The sequence below is a fragment of the Aphelocoma coerulescens genome, chromosome 11 (assembly GCF_041296385.1).
Source record: "Aphelocoma coerulescens isolate FSJ_1873_10779 chromosome 11, UR_Acoe_1.0, whole genome shotgun sequence".
In the NCBI taxonomy this organism is placed as follows: Eukaryota; Metazoa; Chordata; class Aves; order Passeriformes; family Corvidae; genus Aphelocoma; species Aphelocoma coerulescens.
This window is the reverse complement of record NC_091025.1, coordinates 16,572,372-16,595,027: the sequence shown is the minus strand read 5'-3', so window position 1 is coordinate 16,595,027 and position 22,656 is coordinate 16,572,372. Positions and strand designations below refer to the sequence as shown.

At 47.6% G+C, this 22,656-nt stretch overlaps 1 protein-coding gene, 1 long non-coding RNA gene and 1 pseudogene across 2 annotated transcripts in view; all 3 read left to right on the top strand.

Moving 5' to 3' along the window:
- The first annotated feature begins 3,253 nt into the window (after positions 1–3,253).
- On the top strand, positions 3,254–6,774 carry LOC138116957 (uncharacterized). Its single transcript, XR_011154421.1, has 3 exons — positions 3,254–3,470; positions 3,611–3,662; positions 4,712–6,774. It is a non-coding gene; the product is annotated as an uncharacterized lncRNA (long non-coding RNA).
- A 144-nt stretch (positions 6,775–6,918) lies between these two features.
- LOC138117198 (uncharacterized) lies at positions 6,919–8,081 on the top strand (annotated as a pseudogene).
- A 3,804-nt stretch (positions 8,082–11,885) lies between these two features.
- Positions 11,886–22,656, top strand: part of LOC138117197 (hydrocephalus-inducing protein homolog) — a 74,040-nt gene continuing 63,269 nt past the window's right edge. Inside the window, exons 1-7 of the mRNA XM_069027272.1 lie at positions 11,886–11,960; positions 13,055–13,189; positions 15,099–15,101; positions 15,200–15,313; positions 17,093–17,227; positions 18,666–18,865; positions 21,983–22,113. Of these exons, the coding sequence (XP_068883373.1) occupies positions 11,886–11,960; positions 13,055–13,189; positions 15,099–15,101; positions 15,200–15,313; positions 17,093–17,227; positions 18,666–18,865; positions 21,983–22,113 (793 nt within the window). The remainder of the gene's footprint in view (positions 11,961–13,054; positions 13,190–15,098; positions 15,102–15,199; positions 15,314–17,092; positions 17,228–18,665; positions 18,866–21,982; positions 22,114–22,656) is intronic.

Here is a 22,656-nt window from a genome sequence, read left to right as displayed (position 1 = left end):
CTCCCCTGCCATGCCCAGGGACACCTTCCACTGTCCCAGGCTGCTCCAAGCCCCAATGGCCAACCTGGCCTTGGACACTGCCAGGGATCCAGGGGCAGCCACAGCTGCTCTGGGCACCCTGTGCCAGGGCCTGCCCACCCTCCCAGGGAGAAATTCTTCCTAATATCCCATCTGACCCTGTCTCTGTCAGTGTGAATCCATTTCCCCATGTCACAGGATCACAGATTATTGAGTTGGAAGGAACCCACAAGGATTAGCAAGTCCATCTCTGAAATGAATGGCCCATACAGGGTCCAAACCTACACCTCGGCATTATTAGCACCATGTTCCAAACAACTGAGCAAATGTCTAACACTACATATCTTCCTTGGAAACAGTCCCTCTCCATCCTTCTCCATTGGATCATCCAGCTCAGCCCCTATCCCTGCACAGACACCCCAACAATCCCACCCTGGGCATCTCTGGGAGCGGTGTCCAAACGCTCCTGGAGCTCTGGCAGCCTCGGGGCCGTGCCCATTCCCTGGGGAGCCTGGGCAGTGCCCAGCACCCTGTGTGGAAAGAACCCTTCCCTAACTTCCAGCCTGATCCCAGCACGGCTCGGGACGCGCGGCCCGCGCTCCCCTTGGCCGGCGCTGCCCTCTCGTGGCACATCCCGAGCTTGGTCTGCAGGGCCTGGTAACCGAAGCACAGCTGTGCAGCACATCCAGCTGCAGATGTTTGCCTCCTGAATGAAAAGAACTAATGGGAAATGCCCGCCAGGAATTTATCGGTGTCTGTACAGTGTTCCTGGAGGACCTGTAAAATGATTGAAGCAGCCTCAAGGCCAGTCACTCCTAACTGTAATAGAATGTAAACCTGTTTAACAAACTCAGGTATGGAAACAACAAAATCGTGTCCTGAGAAAAGTAGTTACTGATTCAATAATTTTGAGAAGAGATGCAAGGGCAAGAGCAGTGCTGTTCTGTATTGTCTGGCTGCCGTTTACCGAGCTATCAGTGCTGGTCTAATTAATTTCCAGTCTGTTTGTGTGGGCTACACTTATTGACTCTTTCAGCACCCTATTATCTAGATAAGTGCAATAGATTGAAACCTGACTTGGTTTCCTCAGAACACTTAATTTTAAAACAATGCACTTGAGATTCCCATATGGAACAAATACATACATACCTAAACTTTTCTGTTCTTTCTTATGGGAGTATGATCACATAATTTACAAGAGAGAAGCCATCCAAGGATCCCAGCTGGCTACATTCTATTTTCATTATTTGGCAATGACAAAGAGCTGTTTTAGCATAAACGTTTTACCTGTGAATACTTTTTTCTTCAGAATGTGACAATGAAAACATTCACTGTAACTGTAACTTTCCTAATGCAAAGTACTAATTGATACCACTAACACATTTATTGGTGTTTCAAGTACTTGCCAGGTGATTCTGGTACATGGTTACTATCATGGTTCTGTGGAATTTACTGAGAAGCCTGTATTCATTTGAACAAATACGATTTGGGAACTAGTTTTTAAATAGAGTAGGCAGAGACTTCTTGAACCAGCTTAAAGTTTAATGAAAGAGTAAACATGGGCTCTAATCAACAAAATCACTGCTCATTTGTCACTCAGCTAATATTCCCCATGCAGCTAAAACACAAAAGTAAGTCCGTGAGAGGGATTTTCTACAACCCTTTTACAAAACAGAATTAAGCAGGACTTTAGAACTGGGCCCAGTTCAGATCAGATCTAACAGTACAGAGCCTAAAGGAGACACAAAGATTTGCAAGCTGTGATGTACAGTTTCCAGAAATGTGAGTAATGTGGAATCGAACTTGCCTCAAGTAAAGACTTCAGGGGGTTATAAAATTTACACAACAAAGGTGGCCTTCTAATATCCAGAACCAAAGCAAATATATTACATGGGAGAATATTTTCAAGTGGCCTTTCAGAGAGCAGGCTGCCAAGGAGGAGTGATCTGTAGTCAAGGTTTCCCTATACAGAGATTACACACACAAAAAATTCCCTCATTGGGAGAAGAACAGGGCATCTTAAAACACAGCACAGCTAAGCTGGGAGCTACAGATCATACCAGATATGCATACAATGTTTATTTCATCACTATAATTTCAGAGACTGTGCTCAGTTTGACTGCTGGAAATGGTAAACTGAGAGTAGTCCAAATAATTAGTGCCCTGATTAGAAAGAGGCTTCAAACAAGTAGTTGCTGTTGATTTTAGCAAAACTAGGCTAAATTCTGTTTAAATGTGGAGAACTACATGAGAATCAACCACCTTACACTAGGATTTAGAAAAGCAAGGCTTTTCTCAGGATATGGAGCTCACAGGTGTATAGGAAATACAGTAGGGAATTCATAGAAGGAAGGTCCTGCTAACTACATCAAATAGGGGTCAAGTAGCCTCAAGGCATTAATAGTTCCCTAACAGAACTACTATTTAATGTACCACTTAAAGTTGTGGATATGCCCATTAATCCATTGAAGCAGACTTTCTACATTATCCCAGGTGTTAGCAGCCACAATCTGAAGAGAACTGTGAGACTGCAAAGAAACAAAAAAAAATCTCCTTTCATTAGCTACTGTGCTCCCTCACCAAGAGAACACTAAACTAGCTGAATTAATAAAATGTGCCCCGTCTAGTAAGAACATCCTGTAATATGTTGCATGCCAGCTGGTTTTAGCTCATTTTGCAAGTAGGATTAATTTTTAGAAACTTCAGACTTTCATGTTAATCCCAGATAATAGTGCAGTTTGGTAGACTAATCAGATTACAGGGAATGTCAGCATGATTTGATTTTAAATGATGTGAAGCATGTTACTGGAACTATCACCCTCTCGTTTTATGAAGGGGTGACCTGGAAGAATGGCAGACAAGGTTCACCATGTCTCAACAGCTGCAGACCTCTCCTTCAAGTCCCTTTTAAAAATATGGCTTTGTTTACTCTGCTTTATCTCTGACTGACATTTTCTGACAGCAAGTTATGGCATGAATTTAAAAAGACATAGACTTTGTCACAACAATGGATTGTGTAAACAAACGCTGTGGCAGAAAACAGTATACAAACTTACCTTTTACACATACACCACTGATGTGTACACCACCTGCTACAACCAAGTATCTGACGTGTGTTTTCAATTAAAAACCCCACTATTCTACCTATTCCTTCCCACTAATTTGATTCACGAGCTTTGTTTTTGCATCTCCCTCGTTCCCCACACCTTTTCTCTCATTGGTTACAGCAGGCCTCAAGCCTATTGTATTTCTGGTTAATCTGGGATTGTGATGTCCATGCATTAGCAGAAGGAAGTAATGCCTCCTGCAGGAAAGATGGCAGTTTTGACCTTTTAGAAGCAAGTCATGATCTGACCAGAAGATGAAAACAGAGTGAGCCAAACTGCAGCAGTAACAGCAACTCATTTTGCACGAGCATAGTTCAAAGAGGGATTATGGCTCATGGACTGCAGGTAAGAAAGCAAAATGTCCTTGTTTGGTTATTTGCCTGAAGGGAGCTTTGGTTGGGGGGAAAAAGGTCAGCTTCAGCAAAAATAGCAGAACTAGGAATACTGACTAATGAAAGGCCTTGGTTCTTATATTTACTCTGCAGAAAAGATGGCTTTCAGAGCAGAGGCATCTAATAGACTCACTTTTCTACAAATGTAAGACATTCTTTGACTTTCACATACCTATATTCATATTCTTTCATTCTGTGCTGATGAAACTATTTATGAATTCCTTTACTGTTTAAAATTGCTGTAGTTCATTTTGTTGTTTTTTCCCCTTAAACTCAGAAATCTACATCAGTAATTGAACAACAGGTGAGACTGAAACTAAATTAAACAACTAATTCCTCAAGTTATAAACTCATGATTTAAAAATTTAATGATTTTGTATGATAGTTTAGTAGACTGCTTTATTATTATGGGCTGTCGCTGTATTATTCAGCATGTGCCACAATGCAAACACTTTCATGAGCCTGTAAGGTGTATGCAGCAGGTTGCTATAGTGATGTGCTGCTCAAACGGAAGCAATCCTTAAAGTTCTGGGTTTGAACCTTTCATTAGGCCTTAAAAAATGCAAGGATATTGTTGTGGCAGATATTGTTTGTACCCAAGAATCTCAATGAGCACAGCTGCTAAACCAAGTACCAGCTACAAAGCTGCACTGCTGGAGTAGCTCTAAGCAGTAATGACTATTCACACCTGTATGCCTCGAGATATCCTTTATTCCACTGTTACATCAACATGGACAAAGCTCATCCCTCACTTAAGCTGAAGCAGTTGTGGTGTCACTCATCAAGTGCAGCAGGAAGCTCAGCTTATTGGCAAGAAGGCTGACCTTTAACTTGCTCTGCAGATGAAATGCTGTGCTTTTATAAATGCAAAAGCAGATTGTAAAGTCCATAAAAAATGCAATCAGTATCGTGATAAGGCAAAAGAAGCTGCTCAAATTGCAGGGAGCATTATCACTGCATTTAAGCTGTAGTTAAGTAGAATGCAATAGACATAGGGATCTTGGAGAAAAAACAAGCCCAACAACAAAACAAACAGTACTTTTTATACTGGTGTCAGTGACTATCCTTAAAGGTGCTTTGATACTTCAAACAGTAATGATGTTTATGTGTTCGAGTAGTCTCAAATAATCATTGTCTTTGACCAATGCTTCTAATTAAATTAATCCCATATCCTGCCTGTGTATTCACCACTAGCAACCTCCCAGAGGCAGAAATGTGCCGGTTTGGAGCTGTCCAGCTGGGTCAATAGAACATCAAACCATGAGCAGCTCTGCACTCACTAAAGCCGACCCCAGTGTCACTACCTGTGTCTCTCCACGATCAACAAGGCACAAACAAACTTCATCTAAAAACAACCCTGAACCTAAGCTTTCACTTCACTACTTCAGCCATGAAGAAAATAGTGACTAAACCAGGCAGAACAGCACTGCTGCCACCCATCCAGGGCTCAGCTGCAAGGCCATTCTGCACGTGTACCTTGGACCATTAGGACCGATCAATTTTGACTACTTGCAGAATACAGTTAGACCAGCCAGGATGAGATTCTACATCCATTGCCTTGTGCTTTTATAATCTGTTCTCTGAAATTACCTTTAACACCTGTCTCTAGTTTTATCTTTAAATGCAGGAAGCCATTCATGGCCAATTTAAAATAAATGGCAGTAATTGGTTATTTCATTTTTGGCTGCTGTGAGTTTTGCAAGTAATAACCTACTACTGTTGCCTACAGTCCATTTTTCTTTTCTTCCTAAGCACTCATCTCTCCTATGCTAAAGGAGAATTAAAAACAATTCATCTCTCTAAAGAGTTTGAAGGTGTTAACTTATTGTTAGCAATACTTTATGCTATTACTGCCAAGACCACAGCTCTGTGCTTTTAGCAAGACACTTCACTGAGCTCAGTGGAATGTAACTGGTGTGTTGTGGGAAATGAAGTTGCAGGCAGCTCTCTCACAGAGAGCCCGCAGGTGCTGACAGAATACACAAATGACATTGTGCTTGAGCAGATAGAAATGGATACGTTTCAATTTGCGGCCTTGGCGAAAACTGCCTGACTTAGAGCAATAAGCTTTTACAAAATTAAAGCAAATGCAGTTTTGTAGTTTTGAAATAAATATGCCTTAGAAGAGTAGAAATGTAGTAAAAATATACTTTATACAAGAAATAATAGTGATAAGTAAAAGAGTAAAGAGTTTTGAGTTTAGTAATAAGTTTTATAGTAAAGTTTCCTAGAAAGCTAAGATGTATTAGTATAAGCTTGTGCAATAGGCTATAATAGCAATATGTTTATTGGATAAGAAAGTACACACTGCAGCAAAATTATACAGTGTTGATTGGTACAAATGTGTAGCAAGCTTTGTGGCATTTGCTTATTGGCTAAAAAAGTTATAAAAAGCCTTGTAGAGATATAGTGAGGCAGGCTGCTGCTTCTCCAGCAAGCTGTTGCTACCTCACTGAATTGCTGCTACCTGGCATCTGTACCTGCTGCAGCTGCCAGGCCTAGTGCTTCTGCTGTTGTTACTGTGACTACTGCCTTGGATATTAGAGATGCTGTTTGTAATGACTCTTCTGTCTCACCTTCAATAAACATGAGACTGATTCAGCAATAAACCATCTCAGCGACGTCTTGTGCATACTTTAATCCCAGGACAATCCTGCAAATCCTGACAGTGTGTAGATAATTCAGAGCTGGCTCAAAGCTTCACTAGTGCAAAATAGGTTTTCCTTTCAGTTTGTTCTGTATTTTTAACAACAGCAGGGCAATATCAGGTGTGACAAAATCTCACAAATTTGAGGGGATTTTCTTAACTTACTTCTAAAACTTACACATTAGTCTTATTCACAATTCTTTTCTACTTCCTTGTATTTTTCCTTGACTGGTTTTGTACCACCGCTTTATAAATGAACAAAGCATCCATTAACATCCTGAAGGGAGGTAGAATGCAAAGACACAGATCTGTTTGGGGCCAGAAGAGAAACCCAAATGGAGATTATGGAGCTTCTAGACATGCAGACACCTCTGGGTGCAACAACCTGAAACCAGCACATTGAATAAAGAACTGTAATCCTAAATCCTGGAGGCAAAAGGGTTAAGGCCTGGATCCATGGGATGTAGCCATAGCCAGCCACAACGAGGAGCACTCTACCCCAAGGGCAGACAGCACAACTGCTTCCCACCTATAGGCACCCTCTGTAGCTTCTCCTCTTCCCACTGCCATCCCAAAGCTTCTCCTTTGGGGTGAGCCATCTCCCCTCTCCTCTGAGACAGCTAACAGCTGAATTGTCAAAAGTTCAGCTGTGAATTCATGCTTAGGAGGCAGAGTTTTCTCTGTCACACAGTGAAAAACGATGGTCAAGGTAGAGCAGCATCCCAAAGTCACATGCTGACTGTAATCCCAATCTACTTGCCTTACATTTTAATTTTCGCTTGTCTACCACACAAGCAAGCTACTGAGCTCTGCAGAAGGGGAAATGGAACAAGAAGGGAGGTTACTGTTTTGGGTGGCTTTTTTAATGAGTTGATGATGGCCAAGAATTTATCTCATAATGACTGGGGCAAAGTAGTTGTTTATCCATTCACAACTCAGCCACTAGCTCCTGAGTTATCAGATTGTGAATTGTTCTAGCAGAGATCAAAAACTCTCAGAAATATTTTTATTTTGACACATTATTACGGGCGAGGAATTTTTTCTTCACACTATTGGAGACTGGAGAGCTTTTTCTTGTATGGCTCTGTGGCTACTCTTAGAGCTATTTCCCTTTCCCTTGCAGGTAAGAGATGAAGAAAGCGGCTACAACAAAAATCTCTTTGGTATTCTTAAGCATTATGAAGAAGATTTAGAAAGAATCTTCATTCCTCATGGACTCACCCTGGACAGGTATGAGGGTAAACAGCAAAGAATAGTGACAGTGATGCCAATTGTCCCTCCAAACGTAAAGACTGAGGTCCTGCCCTGCACAGCCCATGAGAAATATGGAAACCCTGCAGCCCTAACACTTCTGTCCTAAAGTTTAATACAGGAGGGGGTTTATGGAGAGGATTCCTCTACAAGCCCAGTTAAGCTTCCATGTTCCCTTAAATATCTTTAAGCCCATCTATCCTGCAATACTTAGGTTTATGGATTAAATTATCTTGTGCCCTGCAAATACATAACTAACTTTTCTATGACTTGCTGTGGTCACAATCTGTTAGTTATAAAAATCTAACAGCAAGATCAGAATTTTTACTTGAACACTCCTTAATATATGGACAAACAACTATGATATACAAAACACTTTCCAGAATTTCCTTTTTTTTTTTTTTTTCCCCTCCCAGGACAGAACGTTTGGCTAGAGATATCATGCAAGACATGGGGAGTCATCACATTGTTGCACTCTGTGTCCTTAAAGGAGGCTATAAATTCTTTGCTGATTTGCTGGACCACATAAAGGCACTAAATCAAAATGCTGATAAATCTGTGCCTGTTACCGTGGATTTTGTCAGAATTAAAAGCTACTGTGTAAGCAACTTTCTTTTCTTTGGAAAATTGAGTCTCTCCATAAACTGGCATTTTCAATACTGGTAGTTTGCATGCTCCAGCCCTGCCCAGCCCGGCCCCCGGCCCGCTCCAGCCCTGCCCGGCCCGCTCCAGCCCTGCCCAGCCCTGCCCAGCCCGCTCCAGCCCTGCCCAGCCCGGCCCCCGGACCGCTCCAGCCCTGCCCAGCCCGGCCCGGCCCCCGGCCCGCTCCAGCCCTGCCCAGCCCGGCCCGGCCCGCTCCAGCCCAGCCCGGCCCCCGGCCCGCTCCAGCCCTGCCCAGCCCGGCCCGGCCCGCTCCAGCCCTGCCCAGCCCGGCCCCCGGCCCGCTCCAGCCCTGCCCAGCCCAGCCCGGCCCCCGGCCCGCTCCAGCCCTGCCCAGCCCAGCCCGGCCCGCTCCAGCCCAGCCCGGCCCCCGGCCCGCTCCAGCCCGGCCCGGCCCCCGGCCCGCTCCAGCCCTGCCCAGCCCAGCCCGGCCCGCTCCAGCCCAGCCCGGCCCAGCCCGGCCCGCTCCAGCCCTGCCCAGCCCAGCCCGGCCCGCTCCAGCCCAGCCCGGCCCCCGGCCCGCTCCAGCCCTGCCCAGCCCAGCCCAGCCCGGCCCCCGGCCCGCTCCAGCCCTGCCCAGCCCGGCCCCCGGCCCGCTCCAGCCCGGCCCGGCCCGCTCCAGCCCTGCCCAGCCCGGCCCGGCCCCCGGCCCTCTCCAGCCCGGCCCGGCCCGCTCCAGCCCTGCCCAGCCCTGCCCAGCCCGCTCCAGCCCTGCCCAGCCCGGCCCGGCCCGCTCCAGCCCAGCCCGGCCCCCGGCCCGCTCCAGCCCTGCCCAGCCCGGCCCGGCCCGCTCCAGCCCAGCCCGGCCCCCGGCCCGCCCCAGCCCCGCCCCCGGCCCCTCCCGGCCCCCCCGACAATCGAACGCCGTGAGTTGCCTGGAAACGGCGAACGCGGCCTTAGCGATTGTTGCGCTGGTGTCGCCTCAGTCTCCTGGAGGACGCGTTCCTGGCAGGCCGTTCGCAGCCTGAGCTAGCGCATCCAGGCGGCTACACTGGGCGATTCGCCAAGTGACTGTTCGCAGGGAATTGGTCTCTGAGAGCAGTGAATGTTCGCAGAGCATTGGTCTCTGAGAGCAGAGTCTTGAATTTCGTTTGAAGGTAAAGATTGACTAAAGTTGTACTTTTTGGTTTTGTCACATCTGTGCTCTGAAACAGAACGCCAAAGAGAAATACAGGATGTGATAATGTCAGTCTTCTGGGGCAGCAGTTCAGTGGCATGTACAGCTGAGTGGATGAGCTACTACTGTGGTCTACTGATTGTGCTTTTTTTTCACTGAAGCAATACAACATTTCCTAGAGATACCAGTCGATGCATTTTTTTCCTATAGTGATTACATAAAACTGCTTAAAGGTGAATGAGTTCTGTTCAAGTTTCAGTGGGTTGTTATGATCTAGTTATTAAAATTATTAGGGAGATACCTCTAAATTAAGGTGCAAATGAGACCATATGCCAAAGTCAATAGTATGGATTTTATGTAACAGAAATGTGAGGAAGAGAGGGAAAGAAATAGAGAAGATTAAGTAGAAAATATCACCATTCCATGGATCCCAGTGGTGTCCCATTAATCCTCTTCTGGTCTTCACTGTGGTGAGGTCCTGCAAAAAAAAGAGTCCAATGGATTAATGCAGGTTTGGGCCAGGTGGGAATGGCCAGGTACCTCCTCGGGGCAGGGCAAGTTTGACACTGTCTCTTGCAACACTCTGGGATCTGTTGTGTTACTTTGCATCCCATGCAGTTGTCTGGTGCAAGGCTTCAGGAATGAGTATGGGAGCACTTCGGAGGTCTTTGGTGGGTTATGACACCCCCTCTGCTGCCCCTCATGGGAATGTCCCATGGATGTGGCCTTCCAGGGCTGGGGGGTTTTACAGCTGAGCCAGTTTGTGTGAGGAAGGATGGGTGTCCACTGCCTCTTACCAGAGGTCACGCCACACACCCGAAATTTCCTCCTTCCCCCTCTGTTGATGGGAGGTTTGTGTGCAAACCTGGCCTCAGCAGATGAGTCTGTGGCTATGGCTTCCCCACCCTGAACCCAGACAGAGCTTATTTTCAGGACAGCTGCTGGGTTTGGCTTTCTTGTGGAGACATTGTTCTCCCTCAGCCTTGTTTACTTCTCCCCAGACCTGAGATAATGGGACAATAGTGTCGCCTTTATCTTGTTTCAGGTCCTCTTAGGTGGCTTAACTCACAGTCCCAAGTTCCAGTCAGGAGGCATTTTCAGGGAGGGGTGGGCTTCAGTGGTCGCAGCTTCTTTACACAGTTTTGCCACAGTGGCACCAAGTCCTTCTAGCAGTATTTAAGCCATTACCTGCAGTGCAGGTGGCAGTCGCCACTGCAGCAGAGCATCCACAGGAATAGTGAACAGGCCTCCAGAACACAAGAGGTCTGATTCTCACCCCGTGGTTACGGCGAGTTCCCATCTTCCTAGTGATTCTTAGTTTACATGTTTTAAGTTTATTGGTTCAGGAGTTGTCCACCCAGTTTTATGTATAAGTTCACGTTTATATATTTCAACTAGTTGCTTATGTATTAGTTCTGGAAAGTTCTCCTTTCTTTGATGCCCCATTGGTCTACTCATGTAGACCCTAAGTTATCCCCATTGGTTATTCCCCTGTTATCCAGTCCTCCTCCTCAGCTGATCCCACTGGTTGTTTCCCTTTGTTCCACCCCCGTATAAAATGCTGTGCTTTCCCCTTTTGCCTGGTCTTTGGCCCTGAATTTTCCACTGGGAAGAAACCTGCTGGAGCCTACACAGAGACCCCTCTCTCATCCTTTGCCTCTGCCGATGCTTTTACACCACCTTTGTTTGGGGCTCGCTCCTTGCAAAGGAGCCAGCTTTCCTTGCAGGCTGCAGCTGACAGCTTTCCCTGCAGGCTGCAGCCGACCCCTGCCTGTTGCAGCTGACAGCTTCCCCTGCAGGCTGCAGCCAACCCCTGCCTGTTGCAGCCGACAGCTTCCCCTGCAGGCTGCAGCCGACCCCTGCCTGTTGTAGCCGACAGCTTCCCCTGCAGGCTGCAGCCGACCCCTGCCTGTTGCAGCCGACAGCTTCCCCTGCAGGCTGCAGCCGACCCCTGCCTGTTGTAGCCGACAGCTTTCCCTGCAGGCTGCAGCCGACCCCTGCCTGTTGTAGCCGACAGCTTCCCCTGCAGGCTGCAGCCGACCCCTGCCTGTTGCAGCCGACAGCTTTCCCTGCAGGCTGCAGCCGACCCCTGCCTGTTGTAGCCGACAGCTTTCCCTGCAGGCTGCAGCCAACCCCTGCCTGTTGCAGCTGACAGCTTTCCCTGCAGGCTGCAGCCAACCCCTGCCGGCAGTACCAGAAGCCAAGGGCATCTGCAGCTGGATGCTGTGCTGCCTCGGGCAGCCCCAACGATGTCAATTGACCATAACATTGCAGTCTCACAAGTCCTGTGAGGAGCAGCTGAGGAAGCTGGGGTTTAGCCTAAAGAAGAGTAGGTTATTACAGGTCATATACCACAATCTATGGGCTGTCTACTCTAGCTATTTTTACATAATATTTAAGCTACAGCTTTGTCTGTTCTAACTATTATTAATGTTCAGATTTTTAGCTCCAGGTTTCAGTATGATCCATCTTTGAATTGCACAACATAGTCATAGAGTTCAAACAAAGTCCAACTAGAGGCCTAACAATACTAGCTACTTATGTCAAACAAGCACTTAGCTACTTTAAAATAATATAGATATTTTAGTAACCCTTGAGTCTACCATGAATTGGATTCTGGATTTTCAGAGTTCCATTGTTGCTCCTTCCAGCTTTTTGAGGCACAGTCGCTGATATTCACGACATTGTCCAAAATGGCTTCTGAATTCCCGAAAAACACATCAGCACCTGGACGTCTTTTGTCCAGGATGAAAATGAATCCTCAAAATGTAAGTACCCACTGGGGCTGTGTTAATGCCCAACTGCCCTCATGTCCCTCCTCTCCCTGCCCCTCGTGTTGTGCAGCAGTGCCGTGAAGCTGCCGGCCCCCTCCCCACCTCTTTGTGCCGTGCTCCTGTTGGTGGGGGCTGTCGTGGTGCAGGAGGGAACACCGTGTGTTCCTTCAGGGACAGTCCAGCGTCCTGCCTGGCTGTGCCACAGGAGCCGAGTTAAACCAATGGAAAGCCGAAGCTGTGAGGGTGTGCTTCTTTGCCTCCCCTTTGCCACAGTAATTCCTTCTGTCAGGTTGGACACTCACCTGTGCTGCTCTCACCAACATGCCCTTGGGCACCTGGCATGGGGGGGGGGGAAGCTCCAACTCTGCCTGGAGCTTCGAGAGACACGGCTGGTCCCGGCTAGAACAGGTCCCAAAGCAGCTGTTCTCTCTCGTGTCCTGTGTGGGGCACAGATCCAGCCCAGCAGTGGAGTCAGGGCAATTCCTCCTTCCCGTCCACAAAGGTCCCTTTGCTGTCTGGAGCTCACTTGACTGGCGATGCCCTGGTGCTGGGGCTCTGTCAAGGACATCTCTGTATTTTCTTCTGTGGAGGGCTCTGCAATGCCAGACAGAGAAAGGGAGTGCTAATTAAAAAGGGAGCACTGCAACTTGGACCCGTTGCTGTGCTTCAGGCTTGGCACAGTGCTGCTTTCCTGCCTCCCTCGGACTCAGCCAGCTGTGGCTTGGGAGTGTTGTGCAGGGATGGAGTTTGGGGAGTTCAGATAACTCCTCCCCACCCTCTCCAAAGGTCACCAGCCCAATGCAGTGACACTAAAGAGGAAACAAATGCCCAAAGAGCAGATATCCCCAAGAATGTCACATCAAATCACAGAGAAGCTAATGGGACAGAGCCATGTGGTTGGAGTATGTGTATTCCATTCTGTGTTATTAATTTACTGATATCATGTATTTCAGCAGGTTACTTCCAGGGCTTCCAGAACTGTCCTGGAGGCTGTGATCACAAATTACTCACCAGTGCCACTTGTGCAAGAGGAGCCTTTCTGAACAAGGGCATCTCTGAGGCTTTTTTTTTTTTTTTTTGCTTTTCAGCTGCTTCCCTCTCTGTTCCAGAGGGAGAAGTGTCTCAAACAGAAGGAGGAGGCCAGCACTGGAGGCCAGACTAAAGAGTGTAGTCTGCCCAGAATTGGCCCACTTCTAGACAAGAGTGAGACTGGTCCAAAGGTAGTCTTTTCCTGCTCTTTTCCTTGGTGTTTGATGCAAAGTTTGTAGAGGGTGTATGCTTGTGACAGACTTGCTTCCAGCAAAATACCTCAGTGTCCAGGTCCTGTTGTCATTGCAAACTGCTGGTAGTGGTGGAGTTGGAGTCCTGATCTGCACTAAGCCAACACAAATAATCTCTGCTGAAGCTGCTGGGGTCTGCTGAAGTGTAGCTGCCATTGCTTAATCAATGGGGGAAGGCTGGGGACACAAAGGCACAAAATTGCCATTTTCCATTCTCCTGCTGAAATAGCCACCTCTTGCTTTGGTATGGTCACCATCAAATGCTTGGGGTCATAGGATTCCCTACACAGTGGCAGCATGGGCCTTTGAAGGCCGAGGGCCTGCAGTAATTACTTCTGATCTAACGAAACTAATTGCATTAATGCTTTGGGTTGGAACAATGTGTTGGGACCCTGACGGAGTGTTAGATTTCACAGGCTGCCACATGTACAGGGGACTCACCCTGGGCAGAGGGGAATGGGTGTGCTTTATCTGGATCTGTGCCTACTTAGAGGTGTGTTTAAAGCTGCTCTTGCAGGACTGGCTCAGTATAAAGCACAGTCCAAACGGGTAAGTGACCGAGGTGGGCTGTTGAGCAGGAAATGGGCATCAAGAAACATGTAACAGACTGGTTAAGGATTGCCCTGGAGAGGGGGGTTGGGAACACCTGAGAGAAGGCCACAGCTAAGGGGCAGTGTGCTGCAGCCACTCCCTTCAGCAGACTGTGTCTCCTGTGAAGACACAGGAGACCTGCTTGTGTCTCTGGAGTGACAGCAGTGTGGCTGGAGAAGGCAAAGCAGGGAAGAGTTTTTCTCAAAGCAGTGTCTCTGCTCCAGAAGCATTTGCTGTTGTTGTATCATTCCAGACGTGCCTCTGCAATGGTATTAAATAAGAGAGCAAAATAGATTACTAGAAAGTACCCATTTAAAGCTCATGGAAAAAGGAGATACCAACTCTAGTCTTACCCAAATTGCTGAGAAAATAACTGAACCTTATCCTCATTCAGCATTCACGTAATTTGCCTTTTTCCTAACTGCTGTGTTACTTTATATTTCCCTTTACCTCTGTTAGAAGTGCTATACTAACTTTTAAGTACAATTAAAGGGGACAAAGCCGTTGAAACAAAAGAAGACTGTTTATTAGTAACGATTCAGCTGAGCTGGGTGTGTCTCCCTCCCCCAAGAGATGAACACACACACCCTCCAACAAAATGGCAATCTTTTCATACCCTTTCCCAGATGGGGACTGTCCCTGTCCCCTTTCCTGTTGGATGGGTACTCGGGAACTTACATTCTCTCCCGACCACCTACTTTTCTGTCCCTCCCCTCTCATCATACTTCCTTTTGGTCAGGTCACAGCAACACACAGCAAATTAACTAGAACAAACCCAAACCATGAATAGCAACACATAAAGAACAAAACCAACAACCCTTATTCTTTCACTTAATAACCTTTTGGCTTCAGCAAAATATTACCTCATCCCTCACACCTCCTCTGGTACTGTTCCCTTCTTACTGATGTCGAAGTTCTAGATCAAAAACGGTATTTGCAGTTGCGTGGGCCTCAGTTTCCCTGTCTCAAAGTAAAGGACATCCCAAAATTGGTTCCCATGGAGTCTGATGTAAATTTGTGGGTTTTACTTACTCTATGAGGGCTCAGTCATAGAGTGAACTCTGTGACCACATGAGCACAGGGCTGTGCTTAAGGTAAATGCTGCCTGGCATTTCAGAGAACAAAACCTAAGAAACGTGCCAAAAAACCAGCTTGGCTTGAGCCTGCTCAGTGAGGCCCAGCAGCTCTCAATCAGCTCAGAGCAGAGGTGGAAGAGCCACTGTTTCCCCAGTGTGGCCTGGGCAGATGAACTCACCCAGAGTCTGTACTTCACTAGGGATTAATGTAAGATTCTTCTTTATGAACCTTCCTCCCAGCAGCTCAACCTCTCCCTCTCTCTCTCTCTAGCCTCTCCCATCAAAGCCAGTTACCACGAAAAAGAATTTGTTTAAGGTTTCCCCACAAGAGATTGTATTTCAGAACGTCCTCGTTCATCAGGTCTCTGAAATGATACTGTATCTCATGAATACGGGCAAGGTAAGTGCTGGGACGTGGAGATTTAACACTGTGCTGGAAGAGGAGGGTGGTGTAATTCCCATAGTGTACAGCAGAGCAAGTTACCTGCTGCAGCACATCCAGAGGAAAATGTCTCAGCACCTGTGTACTGCAAGATGGTGGAAATCTTCCTGTGCTGGGAATTCTCCCCTGATTTTGGCCATGTGTTGATAGTATCTGTCCCAAGGGAGCTCCCTTCTCTTGAAAGCCCTGGATTGATGGGAAAGTTGCGGGCTGTGCAGTTCTTACCTGCTCTCGTGCTTTGCCTCGAGCCTACAGCACATCCTGTGTCTCCTTGGTTCATCTTGGTTCCTGGTATGAATCTCTGCCTCTCTCAGCCTGCTTAGCTCCCTTTGTGCAACTCGCAGTCAAAGCTCAGGGGCTGAGTCTTTTCCACTTTATGCTGGAATCACTTATCATTAATGGCACTGGCACTGCAGGAAATGTGTTCTAAAACAGCCCTGGAATCAGACTGATGTAGCAGAAGCAGCGGGGAGGCCTTTAGGTGCCACTTCAGGCTCCTGCTAAGCTTAATTCAGCTCTGCTCAGGTTTTCCAAAAGCAACATGATGCTCTGCTTTCCCTTTGGAGAACCACAGCATATCCAAAGCCATGTGCTCCTGGAGGTTTTCACTTCTTCACTTGAAGACACTGTGATTGTTTTGCAGTTTCCCAAGAGAGTTGAGAGGGAAAAAGTTGAAAAATGTCAGCAGTTGTGTTCCAGTGTAAAGAGGAAAAATGAGACCATTTGAATTTCAGTCAGGGAAACATTTTCTCAAATGAGGCTTGTGCCAAGAGTGGGCTGGTGGGAAGAGACAGGAGGGAGTCAAAATCATCTCGTTTAGACTTTTTGAGATGCATTTTGGTGCTGGGGGGTTGATATCTTTGTGCTAGAAAATGCATATTTGCTGTGTCTGCGTACCCCAGAGGGCAGAACCTGGCTGCAGGTTGCCCGCAGGGACTGCTGGCTGCAGGCAGGAATGCCCAGCAGCCCAGCTTGCCTGCACAGGCAGCAGGAGCCCCTGGAGAGCCAAGATCATCTTTTAATACTGGAACCACGCTGTCAGTCAGTGCTGGTCATGTTTCTCCAGGCAGAAAATGCCTTTGAAGCCCATAGTCGATAGGCACAGCCTGGCTGTGTTTCTGTCACTTTTGGCAAGTTGATTGCTCTCATCGCTTTATGATTTTTCCTTGATGCTTTATGGCCCACTGAAATTCTCTTTGGCATCTCTTTGTTTCAGGGATTGTCTTGCTGTGTTCCTTCTTTTGCTTTTCAGGTTTTACTCTCAGTAAGGCCAGTGTTTGGTCTTGTCTCTTGCTGGTCTGCCTGCGTATCCCCGCAACTGCCCCACCCAAACCTAATCTGCTAGAAGGGAATTTCTTCCTTCCCCCAGGATAATATGCTGTTTTGCCTTCAAGTAGCACATTCCTCCTCTGGAACATGACTGCATGGCTGTGTGCAGGCAGAAGCCAGCAGGTTTTCTGGCCTTGTTGAATATGCAGATGACTTGGTTCATCTCCAGCCTGCTGGTGCTGACCTGCTCAGCCCTTCCTTCCCACCAGCCATTGCCCTACTGCCCCTGGCTGAAATGCTGGACCCAGACAGAAGGAATTCAGTTCACCCTTGTGAATTACCTGTACCTCCACAGCTGAAAGTGCTTTGGAAAAGGGGTCAGGGAAGGATGTCACCAGGTCACAGACAGGTCTCCTCTTGTCCGTTTCCACAAGTGGCAAAATCATCATTTTGTGTCTTTCCTTGCAGTCTCCTCGGTCGGTGAGGGTCACTATGGAGAACTCGCCTCATTTCTGGCTGGTGGGCTCCAATGATGCCTATCGCAGAGTGAGGCCAGGCGCACGTCACGTTGTGCGCATCCAATTCACCCCTGACGAGAACAAGGTGAGACTGGAGGACAGCTATCTCCAAAGCCATTGTTTCCACTGCCCTCTGGGTACAGCCCACTCCATGCTGTGAGCTTGGCTTCAGGCCCTGGGTGGGCAGCCTGCAGCCAGTCACACCTTGGCACGTGCTGTCAGGCACTGCACCACAGGCCTGGCAGGCTCTGCTTCCCCTCCCTGCACATTGCTGAGCATTCCCAAGGGCAGATGCACAGGGAACAGTATGAGAATGACAGAGGAGTGTTGATAGATGTTCAGCCATCTCTAGGCACAGTGGAAGGGGTTTAATTATTGTGGAGAGTACCAGAGGAACAAAGAGGTCAGAGAGCTTTCCTCCTTCCCAACTGGCAACAGTTCCCTGCCTCCCCCTGGACTGGAGCACAGACAGTGCTTTTTCACACCCTCTGTTCTCCAGCCTTGCAGCTGTGCTGTCCCAGATGCATGATACTGACCATGGTACAGCTGCAGGGCCAGGGCAGAGGGTGTGCCATGCCTGTGGCAGGGAGCTAGCCTGGCACAGGCACACTGATCTCTAGGTGCCCTTAGTCAGCAGGAGGTTGGTGAGCTGCAGGTGACTTAGACACCTGCCTGAAAGAGCTCGTGTAGGGCAGGTACAACCTGCAGGCAGACAGACGTGTGACCCCAGAGCCTGTGGCAGTGACACTGCTGTGGCTCTGTCTTCATGCCTGTCACTGTGGTTGCTCTGTCAACTAGCACCCGTTCTGTGCCAGACGTGCTTTTCCTTGGAGGTCTGAACAGCAGTGCTGAGGCCCTGGCAAGTCTGATCTCAGTGCTGTGATGTGAAGGGTTGATGCTGTGATCTGGAGCTCATTCATACAGAAGGGTTTAGGACATGGCATGGAAGGGAGGAAGCCTTGCAGGGAAACAAAGAGAGGCTCTTTCCAACAGCATCCTGCTACCTCAGCACTGTTCTTCTCCTGACTTGGCTGGACAGGCAAAGTTAGAGGGAAGCTCTGAGCCAGCTGATATTTCTACACCAGGCCAGAGGTGCAGGATCTCTTTGGGTGCAGCTGTTTTCTCATCTTCCTTTTGTTGCTTAGAGTCAGTTTAACAGTTTGTCCTATTCTCAACCGAAGGAATATAGAAACCTAAAGAGGAATGTCCTGTGTTCCCTAGCTCCATGTTGCTTAGAAGAGACTTAGGAATTATTTAACATCATTAAAATTTAGAGTAAAAATTATGGTGGCCTAGGGCAGTTCTCTGTATGACCCAAGTGACACAAGAGCTTAATGCCACTGAGATAGGTTTTGCAAAGTGCACTGGTGCCTTTAAAATGTGACATATTAGTAGGACTTAGTGTTGATTTGGGGGGGTGGAAGAGGTAAATTGATGCCCTTGAAGGGTTATAGGAAATGGTTTTCTTCTACCATAGAGATGACACTAAATGCCCTGTGCTGAGCCAGTTTCTTTTCCTGCAGGATTATTCCCATGAGCTCTCCTGCACCAGTGGAAAGGAAACTATAGTTGTGCCAATTCGGGCCATTGGTGGCCGACCTATCCTGGACTTCCCTGACCAGCTGGACTTCCCAGTCTGTATAGTCAAGTGCAGCAATGAGAAGATTCTGCTGGTTCAAAACACTGGAAACCTGGAAGCTCATTACGAGATGAGCACCAAGAGGTGAGGCAGCTCATTTATTCTTGTGCAAAACACCTTTGGGTGAAAACAGAGTTGGGAAAGAGTAACAAAAGGAAGTAGAGCATCAGAGCTGCTGCCCTGCAGCCCTGGCTGGAAGTGAGCAGGATGGGTGGCATCTGCTCTTCTTGCTTCCAGTGTTCTTAGCAGGATGCAACCTTTGAGCTTTCTCTGTCCCAGGTTTCCTGGAGGGTGCTGGAACATGCTAGTAGCTGGCTTTCACCCTCCTTAGCACAAGCAGCTTCTGAAATGGTTACTCAGCACTGTCAGCCAAATAGACAGGAGCAGGTAACCAATTCTCTGGGAGGACACAGGCACGTGGCATTCCAGTGGTCCCCACATTGAATGCCCAACATGAGCTATGTTGTGGGCAGCCTGTGCAGTCTGATCTGATTTCCCTTGTCATCTGAGGGCATCAGTCACCTCTTCTGTTCCATGATGAACCTTTAAAAGCCAGTTTAAAATTTCAAACAGATGATTTAAATCTCTGAATAAGGTCGGGCCCCCTTTCACTGAGATTTCTTTGTAAATACTCTGAAGTTCCTGTGTTTCTGCTCTGTTTTTTAATTTTGTTTTGTGTTAAATGTTTGCCAAAATATCATGAATTCTTCATTGGGAACTTTCATAAAGGTCAAGCTCCTCTAATGCCTGTCAGTATAGTACGTGCCCATAGGTATATGCACAGGTGTGTAGGAAATACGACACATTTAGAGAATATGTGAAAAGCAATTGGGCTGATTTAGAAGATAAAAATATAGAATAACTTTTGCTGGAAGGGACCTCTGGAAATCATCTGAGCAAACACACCGCTCAAAGCAAGACCAGTGTCTGGGGCTTGCAAGGTGCCCTTGGGAGATCTGGACCTGTCTTTGGATGCCATACAAGGAAACAAACATCCAAATGGACCTAGTTAAAAAGTGGAAGAAAACAAGCTATTTAACCCCCCTTCATACCTTTTCTGCCTGTCAGGTGCAGCAGTGATTCATGGAAAGGGTAGATCTAACAGGATGAGAACTATCTTAAGGAACAGCTCACAATTAACAGATAAAAGGCCGAAATTTAGCCTGCCAGCCCCATCTCTTGGCAGTGGTTTTCATTTGGTTATTACAGTGACAGGGATGTCTCCTTCACAGCTCTTCATATATGTGGGCTCAGGGAACAGCTTAGTGATGTTGGCTGAAATTCAGAGGAGTTAAGTTTAACTGCAGAGCTTGTGTCCTTGGGTCTTGGGGAGCCAAGTCTATGTGTGAGAGACGACTGCTACAGCAGTAACAGAGGAGTCTGGTGGGTACAGCCCGGGTTGGGATGTAGGAGATGCAGGGGTTGATTTGCACTCAGTTTTTCAGTCCTGACAGCTGAGTTCTGAGCTTGGCTGGATCCTCTTCTCCTGATAATTTGGAAATAAGAAGATGCCTTCTTTCTCAGGCAACCCCTGAAGTCACCCCCAGGAGTGTTATTCCCATCCTGCTATCTGAGGGCAGGACTATGTAGACATGGGACAGGAGTGGGAAAGGGATGGATGGGATGGAAGGCAGTGCTGAAGTGTGGCCAGAGATTCCCGTAACTTGCAGCTTCTCTGTTCTGGTGCAATTTCTGGCAAAAGAATAAGAAAAAAATCCTGTGCCTTGCCCACACCAGGCACTGATCCCCCCTAGCCCCAGCAGAGACCTGCAGCAGTCCTGGCAGTACCCCTGGGGCAGATGCAGAAACACGTACAGTAATCCAGCTCTGGGGCTGGTGGGGCCTTGTCTTTCCTCCCCTCTCTCCAAAGTCTCAGGTCCAGCACATAAACATTTCTGGCCCAAAGCTTCTCCATCAGCCAGCAGTGATGCTCTCACTACTGGTCATGGGAACAGGCCAGGCCCATAATTGCAGCAGTAGGTCCTTAATGAGCAGAACCTGAAGCACCTTCATCAGCTGTCATTACTGACATGAGGAAAGTTCAGCTTGCCAGATGTTCTCTTTATTTTTGTGTGTGATGCGTTCATCACCAAACTCCCCAGAACACACTTTTAAGGTGACAGATTGACCACTAGCAAAGCACCAAGGCCAGGAACTTTTGTTTCCTCAGTGAGGCTTTGCAAGAGCACAAAGCCCAGCAGCTGCTGGGCAGAAGCACATTTCACCTGAGCTGTCCCATCAAAGCACGGAGTCTTGTGTCTACCAGGCAAGAGCTGTTCACCTGGTGACCAATCCTAATTGCTCCTGTTAAATCAAAGTGCACCAACACATTTGCATAATTATTTCCAACACATTGCACAGAGTTTGTCTAGGGGGCCAAGCAAACAGTTACCAGCCTGGATGACAACCCAGAGTCCCAGACTGATTGCTGGTAAATACACAGAAACCTTCTGTTGTGTTTCCTTGATGTGCTCCTGGTAATGGTGCTTCATTTAGCTGGGATTGGATCCTTCAGATTGTAAATGGCGTCCTCCTTTTGGGTCTTGTTTTCATGCCACTGTAGTGCTCTATTGTGCATTTGCACTCTTTCAGAGTTTTGATTGCTCCTTTTCTTAAAACAGCTTTCATTGAAATGATGAAAAAATGTGCCCTTTTTAGGCTAAATCAGGATGTTTTCAAGGTAAAATAAACCAAAGAACCACACTGCAAATTCAACAGTGATTATTCCTTGGTCTTCAAGGAAGAGCTCCTTCTCCCTATCTGATTCCTAATCTCACGGGACAGGTAGTGCCCTAACATTTGCGTCTCTTGAGATGAGGTTTATAGGCAGCAGGAAAAGAGAAATTCCTGAGGCAGTCAGTGTCAAGTTGTGCATGCAGATAGTTCTTAACCCTCTCTGTGCTTTTCACAAACCATTCTCTGATGGGATTGCTGGCGGTCAGACCCTTGAGTCTCATTGCAGATAGATGGATGCAGAGCATGGGGGAGATGAGGTCATTTTAATCCCACAGGATCTTGTGAGGGCTGGATCTCCTCCCACAAGAGTCAGCAGCTGTTTGTGATCCTGTGTGTTCTGTCTGTCTTCTGTTGACTGTGGTTTGCTCCCTGTTTGCCCAAGTGAGCAGAAGTGACCTGGACTGCAGACAGAATATAGTCCCCAGATGTCCCCCCCGAGTCCTGATCCCTGTCTTTGTGTTGCAGCCCTTTCTCCGTGGTTCCGGCCAGGGGAACTCTGGGCATTGGTGAAACCATGGAGGTGACAGTGAAATATCAGCCACTGAGGACCGGTGACCACGACGTACCCCTGGTAGTGCGCTACAGCACAGGTGAGCGCTGGGCACTGCACGGGGCACGGGACAGTTCTCCACCATCATTCCCTGTTGTCCCAGCCACCTCAATTCCCTCTCCAGATGTGCCTCCCCTGTTCCAGCTTTACCCCAAAGAAAAGTGAGAACTAGCTGGTGTTTAGGTGGTCGATAAAGTGGATGCCCTCTAACAGGGCTAGGATTTTTGGAATCCTGTTTTGCTGGGAGTTGCTGAGTGGAGGAAGGAGAGACCCTGATTCTCCACTACCGTGTGGCTCCACCTGGGTGAAGTTTTATTTTATTCCTGGGCAGTGCTGTGTGTGAGGTCTCAATCAGACTCTCTCCAATGCAATGTATTTCTTGCACACTTCTGTCCTGTGTGCTGCTTCTCCATTGTCTTGTCACAGAGGCTTTTTCTATGTTGCCCTCTACACATGTGTGTAATTTCTGTCTCATAACATTTTCAGGCCCTCGAGTTCCTGTTTGATGACAAATCAAGACAAATTTTTCCTCGTCTCCATTCCCCAGGCCACTCATGCTGTTGCAAACCTCTCCCATCTATCTCCCATT